This window comes from Anabrus simplex, chromosome 3 (assembly GCF_040414725.1).
Source record: "Anabrus simplex isolate iqAnaSimp1 chromosome 3, ASM4041472v1, whole genome shotgun sequence".
Taxonomy (NCBI): Eukaryota; Metazoa; Arthropoda; class Insecta; order Orthoptera; family Tettigoniidae; genus Anabrus; species Anabrus simplex.
In genome coordinates this window covers 136,253,495-136,277,421 of record NC_090267.1, presented here as the reverse complement: position 1 = coordinate 136,277,421, position 23,927 = coordinate 136,253,495, and the positions used below count along the sequence as shown (strand labels likewise).

At 38.0% G+C, this 23,927-nt stretch overlaps 1 protein-coding gene across 1 annotated transcript in view; it reads right to left on the bottom strand.

The window, feature by feature from the left end:
• MED24 (mediator complex subunit 24) overlaps positions 1 to 23,927 on the bottom strand; it is a 359,234-nt gene that overhangs the window by 315,850 nt on the left and 19,457 nt on the right. The window contains exon 3 of the mRNA XM_067142734.2: positions 15,418 to 15,543. Coding sequence (XP_066998835.1) covers positions 15,418 to 15,543 — 126 coding nt within the window. The remainder of the gene's footprint in view (positions 1 to 15,417; positions 15,544 to 23,927) is intronic.

The window sequence follows — 23,927 nt, the reverse complement described above, 5'->3', positions numbered from 1 at the left end:
CTGAGTTTTTGGTGAAAAAAGTAAAAATTATTGATTTTTCAATTTGTGCATATTATTGTACGCCGGACTCCTGCGGATCATTTGGTGGTGGTATTTTTTGGGTTCCACCATTTTTAAAGTACTAGCAAGACATTTAAATGTCTGGCTGAGTCCCCATCCACTAGCTTTTACTTACGAAAATGTGTTGTTGTTTTTTTTTCATATATACATTTTCAGGTATTTAAAATGTTCCAGCTGAACCAATTTGGTTTCAAATTCCATGAGAATTTCATGGTTTGTTAACACCTGTATTGTCTTGATATTAACAGACGGAATTTTTTATAATGTTGATACTTTAAAAGATAGTAGCCTTCAAAGGGGTATTTTTTTAGCATAATTTGAGAAAACCATTTACACATAAATCACATTTTTTCCTCACATTCATGGACTACATATGCAGACTTTTCTCTCTGTTAAAATTTTTTCCATACCTTGAAGTGCCTGTACGCCAGTTTTCAATGTGATATTTGAAGTAACTGTTCAGCTGGAGCATTTTTTACGCTTATCGATTTTTTTAAAATTTTAAATTGTAAGTGTTAATTTCTTAGAAAGTTCTGTTGCTATTTTCCTGAAAATTGGTATATGGCCTTATTTCACCATTAGGAGACCATAAACCAAATTTCATTCACTTCTATCAATAATTACTATTTTTTTATAAATTCAGTCCTAACTTCCCTTACACAATGTGACACAGCGCAGGAGTACAAAATGCACCTCTATTCATCTAAACACATAAGTGCCATGTGGGGAACAATCATTATTACATAGGCAGACCTTGCAGCGAATGCGTATGAATCAACATCAGAAGCAATGCAAACTAGAGGAAATTGAAGAGTTCCGGCATACACTGTCTGACAGAACAAGTTCTTTGCCATTCGTAAGCTCAATTACAACCAGCCCAAATCAACACACGACTTCTGAGGACCATGAGAATATGGTGAAATTCTTGAATCCATATTGCCGGATGTGTAAACAAAAATTCAATACACCAATGTTTTATGAACATCATCTGTGTTCCTTGGATCACATCAAGTTCAAGGCTCTCTTGGCTGACAAATCCAAGAATGACTATGAAGAGAGTGGTGGAAAGGATGATGAAAAGGAGCTCAACCTTGTCAACTTTATAATTCTTGATTCAGTAGGTTCTGTTAATGGTGAGGAAGGAGAAAGCGGAGGAGATGAAAAAGCTGGAAAAAGCGGGGGGGAGAAGAAGAGAAGAAAACCAAATCCAAATCTAAAACCAAAACTGAAAACATAAGTGCTGAATATGCCCGGAAGGTGGGGGTGTATTACTATGATTTGTGCTGAACCTACTTGTCATGGTATGATGAACAAGAGAGAGTTCTAACCTTCCATTATCGCTCAAGGTCACACTTAAAGCGATATGTGCGATTTTGTAAAGATAGATTTCTTAGAAAAGAGGCTGAGAGACTTCATCAGAAAAAGTTGGCAGGAGAAAGGTTGAAAAAGAAACAAGGGCCAAAAAGGAATCCGAAAAGAAGGATCAATCAGATGGTAAAACAGCTGAAAATAAGAAAAATAAGAGCGAGAAGGATAATGAGAAAAGCTCAGAAGATACAGCGGGTGAATCTCCCAAGAAAAAGAAAAAAGAAGACTGAAACGGCAGCGAGGTTTCTCAAGGAGAAGGTGTTACCTCGACCCCTACAGGAGGGCAGAGGGACCGGAGAGTAGGCACTCTCTGGGGGTGGGGGGGAAGAGTGCAGAATCCGGAGAGGATCAACATGCACCAATGCCTGCCTCGAAGGATGGGAGAGCTGAAGACATAGATATCAAGATGCCTAAATGTAATTTGGGACCTGGAGAACGGAAGGTCCAGGATAGGTATTGAATGTTTTAAGAGGGATAATTATCGTAGGATGGATATCCTAATTATGATAAAACCTTCAATAATCATATTGAATATAATAGATAAGATAATAGGAGTTACGATGATTTATAAATTATGCTATTATATATTAATGTTTCGTGTCCCTGAACGTATAACGCCCATATGTTTATCCTGCTTAACATAGCAATGGACGTACTAAGACGCAAATACTTCCAATACGGCATCAAGAAACATCACCATTAGGTCTCTGGTGTGAAACATGTATATATTCCTTGTAGATTGTTTTAGAGGAGTGATTGTTAGTCTGGGAGGAATAATAAAGTGAACCGGAGGTGTATAAAAAGAGTGATTGACGAGACCAGTAATAGTTTCATAGTGAAAATAAAGTTGTTCAGACATAAGTAAACATGTTCTCGTGTGATATTATCTTGATTTATAAATTTCATTTTTCCATATTGATATTCACCAATTGTCATAAAAGGAAAAGAAAAACTCCACCTGATCAATACTTTTTATTTGCATATAATGCAGATTATCACATGTCTAGGACCGGTTTCGACCCTCTATAAGGTCATCCTCAGCTATATTAGAATCTTATTTGCATTTTCACCTTATGCCTCATAAAGATCTTTACGACATACTCTATTATTTAACAATTTTTAAAATTTTTATACTCTTGCTAATTTTTTTAAAAGAAACATTACACCATAACTGAAATTGTGACAAACTAACAAGCTTTTATCTTAATATACACATGCAATTGTAGTGGAATGAATTTGTCTTTAAGCTTACTGAGCTTATTGACAAACCATAAATATAATTAGAACCAATCTCAAAACACACAGCAAGTTAACTACGATGAATTCATGATGTTACTCAAATTTGCAGTCAATAACAACTTCTTTAAATTTCACGACACAATTTATCAACAAACAGGTTTACCGATGGGGTCATCCGCATCTGGCATACTAGCAGATATATACATAGACTACTTAGAATATACTTCAATTTGCAAAACAAACAGAATATTTTTCTGGTGCAGATTTGTAGATGACGTCTTCGTCATCATCGACAATAGAACAACTAACGATAATGCAATATTGGATAAAATAAACACCATAGATACATGTATACAATTCACCAAGGAATCCGAGAATAACTGTGAACTAAATTATCTAGATCTAACGATTACTAGGCACGAAAAACACCTCACTTTCAAAATTTACCACAAACCCACTCACACAATAAATACTATAAAAATGGATTCTATTCACCCTAATCCCCATAAAAAAGCAGCATACCAAAGCATGATTCATAGAGCCTTTAGTATACGGTTGTAAAAAACAGACCTCAACGATGAACTACAATTAATTCATGAAATAGCCCGAAAAAATGGTTATAAAAAAGAAATGATTAATTCCATTATTCGTTAAGTTCAAATCACGACCCAAAACTACACTGACGAAACCAGATCAACCTAAAAAAGATTACGCAACTTTCACTTTCAATAACACGGATATATATTCACTAACTAATATCTTTAAGAAACATAATATTAGAATAGTTTTTAGAACTACACAAAATAATAGACGTATCATATATAATACCAAATCAGTCAACAGTAACAACAAATATCTTCAGTCAGGAGTCTATCAGATGAACTGCAACAACTGTCTAACAAGTTATGTGGGGCGTACTGGCAGAAATTTCACGATTAGATATAATGAGCATGTCAATGCCATCAAGCATAATCATTTTTCTGCAATAGGACAGCACATGCACGAGTATAAGCACAAATTTACAGATATAGATAATGATTCGAAAATATTAAGTACAAAACCCAAAGGTCCTTTACTTAATATAAGCGAAGAATTATACATAACATTTGATGAATATACAAATCCCAACTACAACATTAATGAAATATCTGAAAAAACTAATATTTTGTTTAATAAGATTATCCCTATCTTAAAGAATGACTATGTCAGACTCGTCAACAAACGACGTCATACGCAGGCTACAGCGCAGACAGCGAACTTGCCTGACTCCGCCCACACAGACGCTGAAACTTCCCCCACTCATCCCTCCGCCCCTCTCATAACAGACAACACCAGAACCATTAATACGAGATACAATACGCGACAGACAGACAAGCAACTCGCATCTCAACCACCCCACAGCAGTAAGTAGATTATTCCAGAACTTATACTATATTACGCAAAGTTTCATTTCTACTAGAATTTCTAATTCAATTCAATCATTCCGACTTACAGATTTGACCAACTTCAATAAAAGGGAAAGGAACCACCAACATTTAAGGCATTTAGAGTGAGAAAATTCCAGAACAACAGACAGGCCAGAATATGATCAAGTCAATTAAAAAGTGGTTGAGTCATACACAAAGTGTATAAGCATTGCATATTAAAGCTTGTAATTTGAATTTGCATCAATCCATATTATATAAGAATGTGCTGTCACTTACTATTTGGACTTAAAAGACATTCATATGTGTTAAATATCTAATGTTTTATGTAAAAGGCAAATTGTGCAATATTTCAATGTAACAACACAATATAACGCAAGAACTAAGGCCAACAGCTATTTTAGACTTCCAGTGTCACAAAGTACATTAGTCACACTTCATAATATTTTTATGTGAATATGTAAAAAAATTTATTGAAGTCAACATGCAATTCTAGTCCATTAAGTACATTGTCATACTTCAATATTTTAATGTGAATATGTAATATAATGTTTTATTGAAGTCAACAAGCAATTCTAGTTAATTAGTATATTTTACTGGTAGCTTATTGCTATAACATTCAAGAATATAAACATTTCAAATACGACTATACATCTGTAAAATGGGGCTTACTTCAACCGAATAGGCAAAACGCCTATGGTAAACATCTACACTCAATAAGCTTAAAGACGAATTCATTCCGCTACAATTGCATGTGTATATTAAGATAAAGGCTTGTTAGTTTGTCACAATTTCAGTTATGGTGTAACGTTTCTTTAAAAAAAAAATTAGCAAGAGTATAAAAATTTTAAAAATTGTTAAATAATAGAGTATGTCATAAAGATCTTTATGAGGCATAAGGTGAAAATGCAAATGAGATTCTAATATAGCTGAGGATGACCTTATAGAGGGTCGAAACCGGTCCTAGACATGCGATAATCTGCATTATATGCAAATAAAAAGTATTGATCAGGTGGAGTTTTTCTTTTCTTTTATAACAATTGATATTTTTATTTCGTAAAATAAAAAATCGCATATAGAGAATGATAAGTGCCCAGGCTAATACAATCATTGGGTAGTCTGTTTTTCCACTCACAGATGTCATTCTCAAGAACACACTTGAAAAGAACGGGCCAGAGCCCATTGCCTTGATGAACAACAGTCTTAATCTCAAAGGATCTAGAGATTTCCCACATATATTAAACTTGTGGAGACTGGGCGAGTTGGCCGTGCGGTTAGAGGCGCGCGGCTGTGAGCATGCATCCGGGAGATAGTGGGTTCGAATCCCACTGTCGGCAGCCCTGAAGATGGTTTTCCGTGGTTTCCCATTTTCACACCAGGCAAATGCTGGGGCTGTACCTTAATTAAGGCCATGGCCGCTTCCTTCCCATTCCTAGGCTTTTCCCAGCCCATCGTCGCCATAAGACCTATCTATGCCGGAGCGACGTAAAGCAAAATAGCAAAAAAAAAAAACACTTGTGAATAGGTGTTCGTCAGAATTTGATGGAATGAGTCTTGTCCATGCCCACCTCCTTGAGGATATCAAAAATACTGAATCAGCTGATTGAGTCATAAGTCTTCTTAAAATCAACCAAAGTCAATACAAGTGGTTAGGTGTGAAGACATCACATTTAGATGATACTCTTTAATGAAAATATCTATTTGTTGCAGGAGCAGGTTTTACAGTAGTCAGCTTGATATTCACCAATTTGTGGGTCAACAATAGGTTCATAGCGACTTGGAACTGATTTTAACAGGTAAATAATTGAAGAGATACGCTTCTGCAGTTATTTATATCTGCTTTATTGCCTTTCTCATGGAGAAGATTTATAAGAGCACTGCCACTCCTTAGGAAAAGTATCTCATTTCAATTATCATGAAAGAGTTCGTCCATTTTGGCAATAAAATTGGGACCAGATATTTCAACAGCAATCTTATTCTGAATAATCATGACAATTGTGAACGATCAGCTCAATATGTTGAATCCTTACTCAACTGCCCTCCTCCAGCAACAAAGGATACAATTTTGGGTTCATCCTTCTTTCACCTGATTCTCTTCCTCGTGATCAAGAAGAAAGCACCCAAATCATTGCATCCCTCCCAACAGCATAACATCAGACAAGGATTCCACATATATAAATGTAGCCCCTTTCGGTACTTCCTGGAAGAGGCTAGTGAGTCAGACAACCAGGGATCTCCCAGCCGGCCTAGAGTACAGGGCTGGTCTTTCCGTTTATTGTTCTCATTGGCAACAGGTAAACCATACCTGTGAAATTCTGGGAGATACGATGAGAATGTTCCCCTCTAGCCACCTCGCGAATATTCTGGTACACATCACCCGAGCTATAAAAGGGGAGGCTAGCCGCAAACAGCCAGTCAGTGTTGGATTCTGCGGTGGAGTCAGTGTTGGACTCGGTGTGTTGGGGATCGATGGCTGGGCTGAGGGCGACAGAGGTGTTGGCTGTCACTAGTGTTCCACCGAGGTCTGAACAAGGAGTCGTCGGTCGGAGTGTGGCCCGTAGCCCTTTGTTCAAACCTAACTGACTACACACACCTGTAGTGTGGGGCAACTGGACTTGGAGAAGTAAAAGTAAAGGCAAGCCTCTGAATAGGATTAAACTTGTCCACAGGTAATACCAATGAGCTAGACTGCCTGCTGTGTGAACAGAAAAGACTTGTTCAGTAAACAGCCAGCAATTAGTGAGTGTGCTCATTCATAGCTGAATAGAATTTTTTGTGTCTGTGTGTATGCGTACGCATTTGTGCATTTACTGGTCATCCTGAAATAAAGTAATAAAACACACAGAGTTTTATTTGTAACAATCTATGGACATTAGGCTTTCAACAGAGGACGGGAATTCCATGTGATAAACTTCATGATCTGAACTGTATTGACTTACACTATAGTTAGGCAAAATTTCTTATTCAGAAATCAGAAAAGCTCAATCCACCTATTCAATACAGTACATATGACATTTAATAATAGTGCCTATTCAACACAGTACATATGACATTTAATAATATCAATCAATCAATCAATCAATCAATCAATCAATCAATCAATCAATCAATCAATCACTACTGATCTGCATTTAGGGCAGTCGCCCAGGTGGCAGATTCCCTATCTGTTGTTTTCCTAGCCTTTTCTTAAATGATTGCAAAGAAATAGGAAATTTATTGAACATCTCCCTTAGTGAAAAATGGAGGAGTATGTATAGGTACTTTAAGGCAGAAACAGGTTCCAAGAAGGACATTCCAGGAATCATTAATGAACAAGGGGAGTGTGTATGCAAGGATCTTCAAAAGGCAGAAGTATTCAGTCAGCAGTATGTAAAGATTGTTGGTTACAAGGATAATGTCCAGATAGAGGAGGTGACTAATACTAAAGAAGTATTAAAATTTACCTAACATTTACAGTAAGATACAAAAGTTGAAAACTAGATAAGCGGCTGGAACTGATACGATTTCTGGGGATATACTAAGGTAGTTATTTGATTGTTTGCATGAAGGAGCTATACCAAATGAATGGAGAGTTGCTATAGTAGCCCCTGTGTATAAAGGAAAGGGTGATAAACATAAAGCTGAAAATTAAAGGCCAGTCAGTTTGACATGCATTACATGTAATCTCTGGGAAAGCATTCCATCTGATTATATTAGACATGTTTGCAAAATTAATAACTGGTTTGACAGAAGACAGTTTGGGTTTAGGAAAGGTTATTCCACTGAAGCTCAACTTGTAGGATTCCAGCAAGATATAGCAGATATCCTGGATTCAGGAGGTCAAATGGACTGTATTGCAATTGACCTATCTAAGGCATTTGATAGGGTAGATCATGGGAGACTACTGGCAAAAATGAGTGCAATTGGACTAGAAAAAAGGGCGACTGAATGGATGGCTATATTGCTAGAAAATAACCACACATGTCAACACGACATACAGTTAGAAATTAATCGTTTACAGAAAACACAATAATTAAAAGTAGTAATTAAGCAGTTTACTCATAGTACTGAGAAACATAAGAAACGTGGGATATTTAGCTTCATTGGCACTGTGTCAAAATCTATATTTGGTATTTTAGATCAGGGTGATATGGATTTTTATCAAGGGAAGATATCTGAGTTAGAAAGAGAACAGATATCTATGTTAACAACAGCTAAAGAACAGATGACAGTGGTCAGATCTACGTTAAAATCTATAAATAAACTTTTTAAGAAGTAACAGCCAATGAGTTAAAATTGAATCAGAATCTAGAATATATTCAAAATTTTCTTCAGAAAGAAAGCAGTTAACACAGTTGTTTACACTGTTAGAAATTGAGATCACAATATTAATTATTAAATTAATGTCGTAATGGTCCAAAATATGCAATATTTTGAATTACATTAACTAGGGACTAGTTTCGGCCTGGGCTGGCCATCTTCAGCCTTAATGTACAACATCTAATAACCAAACAAATGTACATACACACAATTGACATGAAACAAATGAACAAATATACAACTGACATTAAAAACTGGGATGAAATTATGAGTAAATTTGAAAATAAATTCTTAACATCTTGAGTATGCTCATCATTGAGACTCTTTCATGTACTAATATTCATAGAACTGTTAGTTCCATCACTGATAATCATTACAATTTCAATTGTAAAAAGGGATCTGGTAAATCAATCAACTTAGGAAACTCTGCGATAAGTTCCCTGATATCTTCACCGACAGGTTAGGTGTCACCAATGTACAAAATTAGAGTACAAAATTGAGGTTACGGATAACACACTTGTTCGCTCTCCGTACCGATTGTCACCTCCCAAAATGAAAGCCCTGAAGCTGAAAGCTGACGGAGTGATACGCCCATCCAAGTCAGCCTATTCTTCTCCCATGTTTTTGGTCCCTAAACTGCAAGGTGCTTATCGGCCTGTAGTTGACTTATCGGATGTTGAACCGTAAGGTAGTCCTCCAATCTGTCCCCCTCCCTGATTTGCTGGTTCGCTAATGCAAAAATTTTCACCACCTTCGATTTAAATCAGGCCCATTACCAGATACCTCTTGCCGAAGAATCCAAGCATCTCACAGCATTTGCGACCGATTGGAACATATTTGAATTTGAGCGTGTCCCTTTTGGTCTGGTGACTGGAGCGGCTGTTCTTACACAGTTACTAAATTATGTCTTATCGGACATCAAGTTCAAGTTTGTTTATAATTACCTTAATGATCTCGTAATTTTTAGTGAAACCTTCGAGGAACACCTACTCCATCTCAACGAAGTGCTTGAAAGACAGCATAAAGCAGGTCTAACCCTCAAGGCATCCAAGGTTTCCTTCGCACAACCCCAGATGTCCTTCTTAGGACATATTGTGTCAGGGAGGGGTGTCTCAATCGATCAGTCTCGTACTGTCGCCATCCAGAATTTTTCCCCCCTCCAAAGGACGTCAAGGCTGTAGCCAGATTCATTGGCATGGTTAATTTCTTTCGCAAATTCATTCCCAATTTTGCTGAACGTGCAACCCCATTAAATGCTTTGAGAAGAAAGGATGCCAAATTTTTGTGGGGTGATGCCCAACGTGAAGCCTTCATGGACTTGAAATCTGCCTTATGTAACGCTCCTGTACTGGCTATGCCAGACTTTTCTAAACGCTTCATCCTTCAGACTGACACCTCTTCCTCAGGCACATCCAGAGTTGTTCTACAGGAATTTCAAGAAGGGCGTCGTCCTATTTCTTATACTTCACGTGCCTTGAATCCTGCTGAGCGAAATGATTCCATTTATGAGTTGGAAACCTTGGCTGTTGTCTTCTCTTTAGAACGCTTCAGAATGTACCTGGAACATCTTCCTTTCGATCTGGAAACTGACAACCAGGCGTTGAGTTGGGTACTGGCCAAGCCGCGAAAGACCGGTCGTCTAGCACGTTGGGCAGTGCGCATCTCAGCCTTCCAATTTGAAGCCCGCCACATTCGTGGCACGGAAAACGTTCTGGCTGATGGCCTCAGCAGGATGTTCTATCCAGGCAAATGGAAGAGCAAACGCCTGGAAAAATATCTGGTTCCCTCCATGGGAGCTTAGAATTTCCATTCGGAAATGCTGGGCGGGCATTAATTCCATTGTGGAGTTTTGTCTCCTGTATGCAGTTGTCAGACTGTGCCTCTAAAATAGGCTTCTGATAGGTTCACCTGCATATACCCCAGCGTCAGTGGATGGGGTCTGGCACATCCCGCTCTGAGGAGTCTGGTGTCAGACCTAGGACGAGGTGCTGGTTAATAGAGCAAACGCCTGAAAAGCCATACATCTAATTTTTAATCTGATTTTTGATATGCTTTATTGGTGGAAAAATATCTGGTTCCCTCCATGGGAGCTTAGAATTTCCATTAAGAAGTTATAGCATTTCAAATGTTGAGTGATAATTTTAGTAAGTGGAATAGAGTTATAAGTATTGAAAGCATAAGACTTCTTACAAGTTCTACTTGAAGGAAGCTGACACAACTCAAGTCATTGTGTGTAATGTTGTGCAATAGTCAACTACTCGATGTCAGGGTAAAACAGAAAACGCAAAAGAAAGTTCTGTAAAAGTTTGTAGAAGCGAATAGAATCTAACATCGCGTAGATTTTGACACAGTATGAAACGAATTGTTCGAGTGAATTCCATGACACTCCCCATCAGTTAGTGGGAGGAACTCGTGAACCAATGAGACTTAAAAACATCTTACTTCTATATTAGTAGAGAAAAAAAGCTTCGAGAAACGCTGAACATAAGATATAGGGAATGATACTTCGACAGATCGCGAGAATCTGTCCGACTACCGAGAAAGCAACGCGCGCGTGTGTGTGTGTGTGTGTGTGTGTGTGTGTGTGTGTGTGTGTGTGTGGCTGAGCCCCACAGGGAGAGAATCTGTCCGACTACCGTGCGAACAACATGTGTGTGGCTGTACGCCACCAAGGGAGAGAAACTGTCCAGCTTCCGTACAAGTAACGTGTGTGTGGCTGTGAGCCAGAATAGTACAGAATTTGTAGGTTATGTACACAGCAGTAAGCCACAGAATCAGTTAAATGTGGCTAGGCAAAACGGTCTAGAAATTGTAAAGGGTTTTGCGATGCAGTGAGGGAATCACTGTGTACAACATAGATAGCAGTTTGCTATAGGAAGACTCTTACAACTGCAACGACTAAGTTATTTGTCGTAGCTGTGAGCCTAAAGACTGGGAACGAAAGTCAAACTGTTTGTCAGGAAGAACTAGTGTCATAGCGAGCCTAACCTATCAGTAAACATAGTCTGGTAGTCAGAACTGTTGGGAGATAGACTAATCTGTTCGACGACGGAGTTTGAGGGTGTCGTGTTCGAGTCCTGGAGTTAAACATCCACTTGAACTAAACATTGCATCACTCAATGCGACTATGGAATCGTGGACACAGAGAAGAAGTCAAGAAAAGCCGACACAGACGGAAGAAGAAATCTTCCATGAATTCAAGTAATTACCAAGTTTTTGAAGGGTCTGATCTTATTATATTACAGAGTGTAAATGAACTGGATAGTCAAGGACTATGAGAGAGACTATCTAACCAAGAGCTATAAGTGTATCTGTACACAGATCTTCAAGTTTCTTAATTGTATAATTTGTAAATGTATACTGTGTGCCTATCTAATTAATACAGGTGAAAAGAAAGAGAGAAAGAGAGTGAGTGTGTGTGTTATTTCTTTTTCTCTTTTTTTTTTTTTTTTTTGGCTTTACGTCGCACCGACACAGATATGTCTTATGGCGACGATGGGACAGGAAAGGGCTAGGACTGGGAAGGAAGCGGCCGTGGCCTTAATTAAGGTACAGCCCCAGCATTTGCCGGGTGTGAAAATGTTATTTCTATTATTGTTATTGTTATTTCTAAGACTAAGCTCCTGAAAAAATCCTAACCCAAGTCCCCAGCTTGTACAATCCTTAGGATCACGACAGAAGAAATCCATGTTAAACAGCAGCAGGCATTGTGAATATTAGTTTGGAGCATACATGACAGGACTTCCTTGATAAATTAAGCAGATATGTGATAATTGAAAAAGGCTTTACACAATAAAACTTGTTTAACATAACACAGGCAAGAAATAATATAATACACACTGCAAATCACACGCTAGTTCGACTATAAAGTAATAGTTGTGGCCTCTTTAGCCTCTTTAGCTTTTTACAAAAGGTCTTGGGAAAATGTTTTGTCATAAGAGGAGCCAGAACTCCTGGTCTTCAAAATAGAAATAGACTTCAGAGATTCATTGGACATGCATGATCTGAACTCTGTTCTATTTTTCTTCACAACGCTAAAAACACATTCACATTCTGCATTGCTATGGGGTATGGTGAGAATAGAAAGCATTACTCTAGAAATTTGGTTATAGTTAAGAAGTCCATCAGCTCCATGAATTCTTGATATTTGTGCCCAACTGGAATCACTTGCAGCATCTTGAATTGCAGCCGAAGTGTCATCTACCCGAGGAGCTGTGAACTGCCTTTGAAGCTCATTCATCACCTTATCTGTAGTTTCATTATCTCCCTTGCATAACATGACAGGAAACGTTTCCAAGAAAAAACAAATGGAAGAAAACTGTCCATCTGTGGAAACTTCTTGATGATGTAGTCACAGGCAGTACAAAAGTAGTTTCTCACTGATGAAAAGAAAAGAGATTTATTTGTAGCCTATCCTGGAGATTGTTCACTATGTTCAAAGTCTGAATGCCAATAACTAACTCATCATCACTTAAATCGTTTCTTCCACCATGTGCAATATTAATATCACTCCCACATACCGTGCAAAAGGCAAATTTTTCTCCCTTTCTTGATTTTAGTATGCATGGAAAATCAACAGAATATGATTCCTTATTGTCTGGAAGTACTGTTTCTTATTGGATTTATTCATGATAATCTACAATAGGAATGTAGCATATGAAAATGTCCGAGAACAAATGTCTCGATATGTACTGAAAATCGAAATGAACCTGTATCACTGAACGTCACATAAAATTATAACATAAACACTCAAGGCAGTCAAACACTTCATTAAAACATGTCAAAGCACACAAAGTCTTAAACCATTAAATGAACACGACGCCAACCTCGTGAACAAAGAGTATGCACCTGGTAAAAAGCATACACACATGTGGAACGAGTGTAATTCTTCTTCATTTTCTTCTTTATAATTTAATGGGTTTCGCTAACAGCGGTATACCCAGTCACTGAAACGAATGCAATTGGTCCAACAAATACAGGAAACTGCCAAGCACAAAGTTATAACACAAAAACTCGAACACTTCATTAAAATATGTCACAACCTTAAAAGGCCAAAACTTTCGAGGAACACCAACTTCGTGAACGAAATACATCAAAGAATATAGGTTAAATCATAACAAGCGAACGGAGCAGAACAAAGAATTTTGGGAGCAAAGCCTGTCGACGCCTAAGATTCAACAAATTATTAAACAAACTGATTTAAAACACCACCTAATCGATACTTTATTTCTTGCATTTTGGCAGAATTATAAAAACATTATCATATACAGGACGTTTCGACCACTTAGTGGTCATCTTCAGCTGTCTTTAAAAAAAGCTTAGATGAAACAATTTGATTAGTAAGTACATTAAAATCTTAAATTACTTTCCCATGGGAACTTATAACTAATGCTTAAAGCGCCTGCAATTTGGGGTGGAAAGGAGGGGGGGGGGGGATTTTAGTGATGTGGTGAGTAAAAAGGTACTTAAATTACAATTCGCGTCTACGATAATATTAAAAAACTTATTTTCTAATTGAACATATTCAAAATATCTTAAAACGTCTGTAATTAGGCACTTTTTGTAAAAACACTAGGTGGTTTATCTTGCTTATGTGGTGGAACAGTGCCTAATTATAGAAGTTTTAAGATTTTTTAAATATGTTCAATTAGAAAATAAGTTTTTTAAATTACCATAGAAGTGAATTGTAATTTAAGTACCTTTTTACACACCACATCACTAAAATCCCCCTTCCCCCCCCCAAAAAAAAAATTCAAGCACTTTAAGCAATAGTTATAAGTTCTCATGGGAAAGTGATTTAAGATTTTAATGTACTTACTTATCAAATTGTTTCATCTAAGCTATTTTTAAAGACAGCTGAAGATGACCACTAAGTGGTCGAAACATGTCCTGTATATGATGTTTTTATAATTCTGCCAAAAGGCAAGAACTAAAGTATCGATTAGGTGGTGTTTTAAATTAATTTGTTTAATAATTTGTTGATTGAATTCATTGATACGGTCACCAAGTGGACAGCTTGCAACACCTAAGATTCACATGGAAGTACTGTTATCCCTAAATTCAATTCCAATAACGACACAAACATCACATGGTTAAAAATATCAATCACATCAAAGATTGAGTTATCGACTATCGTGGACTTGCCTTCGACCAAGACCAAGCTTGCTTCGACCCACACAAACAATCGATTGTACGGAAGTGGAGCGATTACTGAATGTTAACGTTTCAAATTTCTGTCCACGAAATTATAAAATGACACCGTCCATCCGTAAAACCGTAAAATTCTGCAATTCCTTAAATTTTACGGGTATACCGTAAAAGTTGGCAGGTATGACAATGCCAGGGCCCATGTAGCGCGCATCACCAGAGCTGTCTTACGAGAACTGAACATTCAAGAGATGGAATGGCCAGCAGTGATTCCCGACCTTAATCCCATCGAGCATGTGTGGGATAGGCTTGACAGAAGTGTTCGTGGGCGTCCTGTTCCACCACAGACTCTCCAAGACCTCGAACAGGGCCTCATTGTAGAATGGGACCTGATACCGCAACGTGACCTCAGTTGCTTATACGGAGCATGCCACATAGGTGTCAAACTGTGATAAATGCTCATGGAGGACATACACCACACTGAAGCTCTCCAACTGTGATAAAAATCCACCCTGGAGGACTGTTATCACTTTGTTTTCGCCCCTATTTGGACGTTTCATTTATGTTCTGAAAATGAGCATGAATCCATCTATGTTCTTTTGTATACTTCAACGGTAAAGAATAAAGGTTTAGTTGGTAATATACCTGGGTGTGAGGTATTGTTTTGTGGAACATGGCATATGTTCAAAAATATGTTCCCCTAATATTTTTGAACTGTGTATATTTGATCATAGTACTGGCAGTGTGAAGTTCAGATTAGATAAACTCGATCCCAGCACTGGCAGACGAGAATACTGTAGTAACAAAGTGGTTAATAATAAAACATAAAATGTATTGAAAAAACAATCCACTGTATGTGAAATACTAAATTAGAACATACCTGAGAACTAAGGGAATGTTTTAAGTAAGAAACTACCAGCTGATTGGGACCTGGTCCCACCAATGCCTGCTGCAAGATACAGTCTGCAAGATTGTACACATCACCACTAACACCTCTTGGCAAGATCTATAAACAACCAAATACAACAAATTAATATACTTCAAATGTATGATGTAAAAAAAAGAGGGAAAAAGATAAGATTAATGTCATGTAAAAGAAAATTTCAGCGACACTAAAATTACAAAATTTTATCAGTTGATACCACCAGCTCAGCCGAAGTCCTGTGTCCATCCAACACATTCTGTATCTACTTAATTTTGCTTGTAATTTCATACTTTGTTTCACCATTCTTTCTTCATCCTTCTACTTCAATATATTTGTTGTCATTGTTTTTACCAGATTAAATCTTTCAGCTTTCTCTTTGTGTATGTTATCATTCACTCCACGTCTTTCAGTAATATATTCAGAGAAATTTTAAGGCTTGGGAAATATTGTACTTGGCATATTGTATACTGGTTAGAACTTGCAGTATGCATCTGAGAGATAGTTACTGTTGAGGATGGACAAAATTCAAATACTACAGGCAGCAGAAATTTAATTTTAAAGTTTTAATTACTGAAACAAGTTATAATTTACAGTGAAGGATTGCAGCTATAGTTCATGAGAAAATAGATTTTGATAAACATGATGATCATGACATCAGAAAACCTTGGATGTTAGTTGAATTGCAATATTATAATTAAGGCCCTCAGGTCTTGGACCCTACAGCATGGATTTTTTTTGTGTCTCATTGCTAAAGCCACTAGTCATACTTCTTGGCTGAATTGTCAGCACATAAGAGGGTCCCAGGGTTGATTCCCAGCCAGACTGGAGATTTTAGCTGTATATCGTTAATTACTCCTTCTCCTAAGGGAATGGGTGTCTACATTAATACATACCTCTTCATCTGCTCATAATTATATGTAATATATTTAATGTTTTGTTCTATATTGTCTTACACCAAAATATGACTAAAGATACTTAAGTAAGAAATTATGATATCTCAGATCCACCTAATCAAATCTTTAAACAAATGCTTTTATACAGAACATGTTCTGGTCCTATTTAGACTATCTTCAACTATGAACATTGAGATAAAATTATTCAAACAAATAAGACATAACATTAAAATGCGAATAACACTAATACAAAATTATACCCCCAAAAAACTTGAAAATATCCTCTTGAAACTGAATAACACACAAATGATCACTGAACGAACATTACTCTAATACATATTCATGATAGGTTAAAAGAAGTTAAAAACACCATGTAGTTCCAAATGCAGCACCAGAATGCTCATTCCTGAGTTGGGAAATTCAGCATTATAATATTTGTTCAGTGATCATTTTTGTGTGTTATTCGATTTCAAGAGGACATTTTCAAGTTTGTTTGAACTATAATTTTGTATTAGTCTTGTTCACATTTTGTTATGTTTTATTTATCCCTTTTTAATTTTTTTTATTTTTAGAATTGGTTTGCTTAAAGTAGATGCAATGAGTATGGTATGAAAATTAGCCTCTCGAAGACTAAATTGATGTCAGTAGGTAAGAAATTCAACAGAATCGAATGTCAGATTGGTGATACAAAGCTAGAACAGGTCGATAATTTCAAGTATTTAGGTTGTGTGTTCTCCCAGGATGGTAATATAGTAAGTGAGATTGAATCGAGGTGTAGTAAAGCTAATGCAGTGAGCTCGCAGTTGCGATCAGCAGTATTCTGTAAGAAGAAAGTCAGCTCCCAGATGAAACTATCTTTACATCGGTCTGTTTTCAGACCAACTTTGCTTTACGGGAGCGAAAGCTGGGTGGACTCAGGATATCTTATTCATAAGTTAGAAGTAACAGACATGAAAGTAGTGAGAATGATTGCTGGTACAAACAGGTGGGAACAATGGCAGGAGGATACTCAGAATGAGGAGATAAAGGCTAATTTAGGAATGAACTCAATGGATGAAGCTGTGCGCATAAACCGGTTTCGATGGTGGGGTCATGTGAGGCGAATGGAGGAGGATAGGTTACCTAGGAGAATAATGGACTCTGTTATGGAGGGTAAGAGAAGTAGAGGGAGACCAAGACGACGATGGTTAGACTCGGTTTCTAACGATTTAAAGATAAGAGGTATAGAACTTAATGAGGCCACAACACTAGTTGCAAATCGAGGATTGTGGCGACGTTTAGTAAATTCTCAGAGGCTTGCAGACTGAACGCTGAAAGGTATAACAGTCTATAATGATAATGTATGTATGTATGTATGTATGTTTTAGAATTGGCTTTACATTGCAGTGACACAGATAGGTCTTATGGTGACGATGGGAAAGGAAAGGGCTAGGAGTGGAAAGGAAGTGGCCGTGGCCTTGATTAAGGTACAGCCCCAGCATTTGTCTGGTGTGAAAATGGGAAACCACAGAAAATTATCTTCAAGACTGCCGACCGTGAGGTTCGAACCCACTATCTCCTGAATACTGGCCTCACTTAAGCGACTGCAGCTATTGAGCTTGGTGTGTTATTATACTAAATGGGGCTATCTATAACTATACCAATAAAGAGGGCCAAGATGTGTCAGACTGGGCAGATACAGAAAACCACTTTTTAATGTTTGATGTCAAAGAAAAGGGCTCCTTCCACTCTGCCAGATGGAATAAGGATTATAACCCTGATCTGTGTTTTGTTTCAAAACACACTACTGGTCGATCCCTACTCTGCACCAGGAAAATTCTTAACAACTTTCCCCAATATCAGCACAGGCCTGTGCTTGTCAAATTTGGCCTAGAAATACCAGATATCAAATCAATTCCACAACCTTGTTGGAACTTGGACGAAGACGACTGGTCGAAATTCACCAGTAAATATAAAGTCTATCCCACCTACAACAGAAAATCATGACCGCTTCGTTAATTTAACATCTGCTATTGCTAAAAACCATATCCCAAGAGAATACAGGAGAGCTTATAATCCTGGATGGAGCCACAAATGTAAAGTTATATGAGGAATATAAACGCAACAGTGATCCTGAAATTGTAGATGAACGGTTACAGTCTTTAGATACAGCTAGAAAAGAAAAATGGTCCAGTCTCAAGGAAAACATTAATTTTCTACATTCCAGCTGACAAGCACGGCCACTTTTAAGGAAACTTGGTAGTAGCACTCCAAAATTCAGCCCTAAGAGCTCTAAGTCAGATGATGTGGCAAGCGGATTAGTTAGTTTGACAAGAAAATCGGTCTGTACTGTGAAGAAAGATGGCCTTCTAGACGGCGTGCCGTTCAAATGCACGGAGAAGGTGTACCCCCGGTACAATTATTATTATTGTTGAGGAAATATCGTGGATCACAGAGGTGTAAGAAGCGTGAGTGGTGAATGAACAGTCCATGCCGATGCAGCTTCTCAGTTTTCCACTGATTTTTCTACTGATGAGATCACAATTACACTAAAAGAAATTAAATTAGGAAAAGCAGCTGGACTGGATGGCTTTTTATCCAGAATTTCTATTACATTGCAGTCCTTGAACAATCTAATGGTTTCTCAAATTTTACAGTAACATCTTACATGGACAACTACCACCTATACTCAAAAGAACTAGGTAGCAATTCTTAAACCTGGAGAAAAGCAGAGATAGTACAGAAGATTACTGGCCTATTACCCTTCTGAGTGTCTGATACAAGCTACTGGAGAGATTAATATATAACAGAACAATCTCAGCCAGAATTCTAGAAGACATACCAATTAAGCAAGCTGGCTTCAGACCAAGTTGCAGCTGTACTGATCGGGTGTTAGCCCTAAGGACCCACATAGAAAGAGGATTTCAAGAGTGAAAGAAGACTGTTGCTGTATTTGTGGTTCTGAAATCACCATATGTTTGTGGACCTGAAATCAGCATATGACAGTTTGGCGAAAAGGAATGTGTTGTATACAAGGTCAGGTATACTGGAACACAACATATATTTATTGCTTCAATATGACTTTATACAATATATATATGAATTTAACTTAAACTTTTCTTGAAGCTGAGTAAATTCGCAAGTAACCAATCTTGATAGTAGACTGAGAGTCTGTAGAAATGTACACTTTATACACATTAACTTTATGTACACTTGAAGCTATCTTGATGAGACAGTCAGCTAAAAAAAGGTAGAGTTCATGATAGTCGAAAACTATCGGTTTTATAAGCGTAATTTGCCATGAAAGTTCCTACTAACATAATGCAGTTGTTTCCCTTGGCTTGTCATGAAATGACATGAAAATTCACAATTAGAGAATCTAATGTAGGTACCAATATAAATGGTCCGTTATTGGACATTATAAATTTTCCAGCTAACTCATTCTTGGTTGCCAGCGTTTCGCCCTCGTGTGCTAGGGTGGGCTCATCAGTTGGTACCTAGCACACCTACCAATACGCTGGCTAGTGCATACCGTGGAGGCCACTGCGTAGGCTAACTGGAGCCACCGGCAGTGCCAATGCACTAAGAGACTTTGTCTCATTAGCTAGAAAATTTATAATGTCCAATAACGGACCATTTATATTGGTATTGTAAATTTGCTCATTCAGGACAAATATTTCAGATTCCCTATGGGAATCAACATCTATATCATCTGATGGCCAAACAGGCATCAATTTTTGATAATGAGACAAAGTCTCTTAGTGCATTGGCACTGCTGGTGGCTCCAGTTAGCCTACGCAGTAGCCTCCACGGTATGCACTAGCCAGCGTATTGGTAGGTGTGCTAGGTACCAACTGATGAGCCCACCCTAGCACACAAGGGCGAAACGCTGGTAACCAAGAATGAGTTAGCTGGAAAATTTATAATGTCCAATAACGGACCATTTATATTGGTATTGTAAATTTGCTCATTCAGGACAAATATTTCAGATTCCCTATGGGAATCAACATCTATATCATCTAATGTAGGTGTCGGAGCCTGAGCGAGGACTGAGGATGTGTAGAATACAGGCATCGGGGCTCGACGTGGCTGCAGGAACGGGAACTGAGGCAGTGACCTGAGATGAGACCTCATACAACCAGAATTCAGTCCACCTGGCCGAGACACATGTTTAAGAGGGATAACCTCCGTGTTCGACGTTCAGTGTAATCTGGTGCTGGACACTGGGGAGTCCTACATAGTGGCTGCCAGGTGCTCCTTTTATAGTGCAGACTGACGTCACAAGCAAGCGCACTGGAGTCGTCTCGTAGAGTCTCGAATAATCCAAGCTGCAGCGTGCACGGAGCTGGCTGGCGCATAGCGAGGAGCGCGAAGGACACACAGCAGAATGATCCTCAAATTCCTAAAGATAATATACCTTGTAAGTTACTCGCCAATGCTGAACATGTTGGCCAACAGAATGATTGAAGTGCATCTACATGGCAACATAAGTAGGATTTACAAACTGAATGATGGACTACCACAGGGATCAGTATTAGCTCCAATGCTCTTCAACATATATACAGCAGATCTTCCTCCCACTAATGCTAGGAAGTTTATATACACTGACAACCTTGCCTAGAAAGTCCAATCTACTGATTTTGTTGCAGCTGAAAGTGTACTCACTGAAGATCTCTCCAGAATTGATAATTTCTTAAAAAATCTGGCGACTGAAACCAAACTTAGCCAAAACAGAGGTTAGTTGCTTTCATCTGAGCAATAGGGAAGTCAACTACATTCCTCAGGTTCAATTCAATCGTCATATACTGAATTAAGTTCAATCCACACCCGAAATATTTAGGCGTCTTTTTGGATCGTTACTCACTTATATTGAACATATACGTAAAATATCTGCCAAGATCAAAACTCGCAATAACATCCTGCACAAACTATCGGGAACAGGCTGGAGCCCAATTTCAAAGACCCTTCGAACTACCATACTCGTCTTAATGTATCCAGTAGCTGAATACTACAGTACCGTATGGCTTAACAATGCCCACACAAAGACGACAGACACCCAGCTAAATGAAACAATGAGGATCATAAAAGGAATTATCCAATCTACACCTCTGGAATGGTTACCAGTTCTTTCAAACATCTCACCACCTCATCTCCAAAGACAAAAGGCACTGAAGAAATAATGGCTTAAATGTTGCAACAATCCTCTTCTACCAATACATCAAGAATGCTCATATAAAGATCTTAGGCTGAAATCTAGGAAACGTTCTTGGCTACTAGGCAAGAGACTGGTCCATGATAAATTTAATGCAAATGCAGCATGATGCATCAGGTGGAAAGCTTCTAACCCATACAGATTAGGTCTAATCATGGATCCAGTTGAGCAACTTCCTGGTTTCAACATACCCAGGAAACTCTGGGCGTCACTTAACCGAATAAGAACCCAAGTAGATCTAAGTTCTGGAAACACAAATGGAAGATCACAAAGGACCCTTACCATAACTGTTCAGATGTGCCTCAGACCATCCATCACATCGTCATGGAGTGCCCATTCCGTAAATTTAATGGCATAATGAAGGATAATCCAGGAAGCCTCCAATGAAGCTACGAATTGGTTAAGAAAATTGGATATTCAGCTTTAGTTGTACTGCTGTTAGTCATTGATCAGTCCTAATTTGTTCATATTTGTACCAATGTAACAGTGTAGCCTCTTGAAAAAATAAATAAATAATTAAATTCATACATGCTGCATACAGGAAAATCAAGGAAACTTTTGGAGAAAGGAAATCTAGGTGTATGAATATTAAGAGCTCAGATGGAAAGCCACTTCTAGGGAAAGAAGACAAAGCAGAAAGATGACAGGAACATATCCAACTTAGCAAACAGGACGAAAAATATGCCAGGTACCAGGTACCTGAATCATCATGAATGCATTTGCAAAATGCTCTCTGACATGAAAGAAGAGTTTGCACAACTGAAAATATGTAAATATGCATAATTTCCTATATAGGTATATCAGAAAGCTGTAACCATGTTACATAGCTTAGTTGGAACAAGTTGAAAGCTGCATGATGAAATAGTTGTTTGTGCCTCATGCAGAGGCTTATCATTTGTGATATATTTAGAATATTAAAAATATGTTGTAATTTAGAAATGTAACATTAAACAGAAGCAATATTCTTTAAGTGTAAATAATTTTTTAGCAGCTGCTCTCTGGAATCTTGAAAGAAAATCAGAGATGCTATTGAAATTAAGGAACATCCCAAACAGTATTAATTTAGAGGAAGGATGCATAATCAGCAATTCTTGGATGCCTATTATTCACAGATTGCGATACGAAAGTCAGAGCATATACAGGGTCTCTCTTATTAACCCAGACTGAGTGCATGGTGTTTGTACTCTGCGCTACAGCAGCTGCCTCAGCCCAACTTGTGTCGCATGCGTTTGCCCTGCTTTTTATGCGTATATACAGTCATATATGAAATTTTACCTTATAAAAGATGTTGGAAGTATCATCCTTCACAATGATGTACTGCATAAACACCATTAGGATTTTCTGCACACCAATAGCGAGTGTTATGATTGTTCACGCGACCATTAAGCTGAAACCAGGCCTCATCCAAAAAGAACACAAGCTGTGGGTCGAATAAACGATCGTTCAGTGATGCAAGATACCACTCACAATATCTCACTCTTGTGGCTGGATCATCAGGTTTGAAACAATGGGCCCATGTAAACCTGTACGATTTGATGTGTAACAGCTTTGTAGCTCTGTGTGCAGAAGAAACCAAAACCCCTGCTTATGTTCATTTTGTGAGTGATTTATTTGGTGACCATTCAAGATTCGCTCCATTGTCATCTAGTTTTTCGTCTGTTAAAACTGTTTGTGTGCGTGCAAGTTTCTTATTGAGCACTGAGCCAGTAATTTCAAATTTATTTACAATTACGTGAATTTGTGCTCACGAAGATGGCAATTCACCAGGAAATTACTGAACAAATGCAATGCATCCCTGTTGAGCAGACTCGTACTTAAAATAACTTTTACATACGAAAATAAGGTGTTCCAGTAATAACTGTCTCACCGTGTTAACAGCTGAGATTCCTATTGATACTAGGTCAAACACGTGCACACCCCCTGCAGGGTCAGAAACTATGTGTGTGCCTTACATACAGCTGCTTAGGTCTCTGAGAGTTAGAATGACGCTGGACGGTCTGAGTTTATAAGAGAGACCCTGTACATACAGGATGAACCCTTAAGTTACGCAACAGCAACGGTAACTCCCAGTTACCTGCCAAGTGATGTACATGTTCCAGATGTTTCAGGAGGACTTGCGGGGCTTACATCAGCCAGAAGGAGGGGAGGATATTTAAAGGCGAGGCACAACAACCACTCTGGTAGTTGATTTTAGCTGCCTGGAGAAACTGATTACATTGAATTGAGCAGGGATATTTCAGTCACCTTGACAAAGAATACTGCAATGTATTTGAAACATTGGCAAACTGTACAACACAGTTCAACCTCTTAGCAGAAGTAAACGTAAATAAGTTTTACTTTGCTTTTATTTATACAACATTTAATCAGTGAAGAATCACATG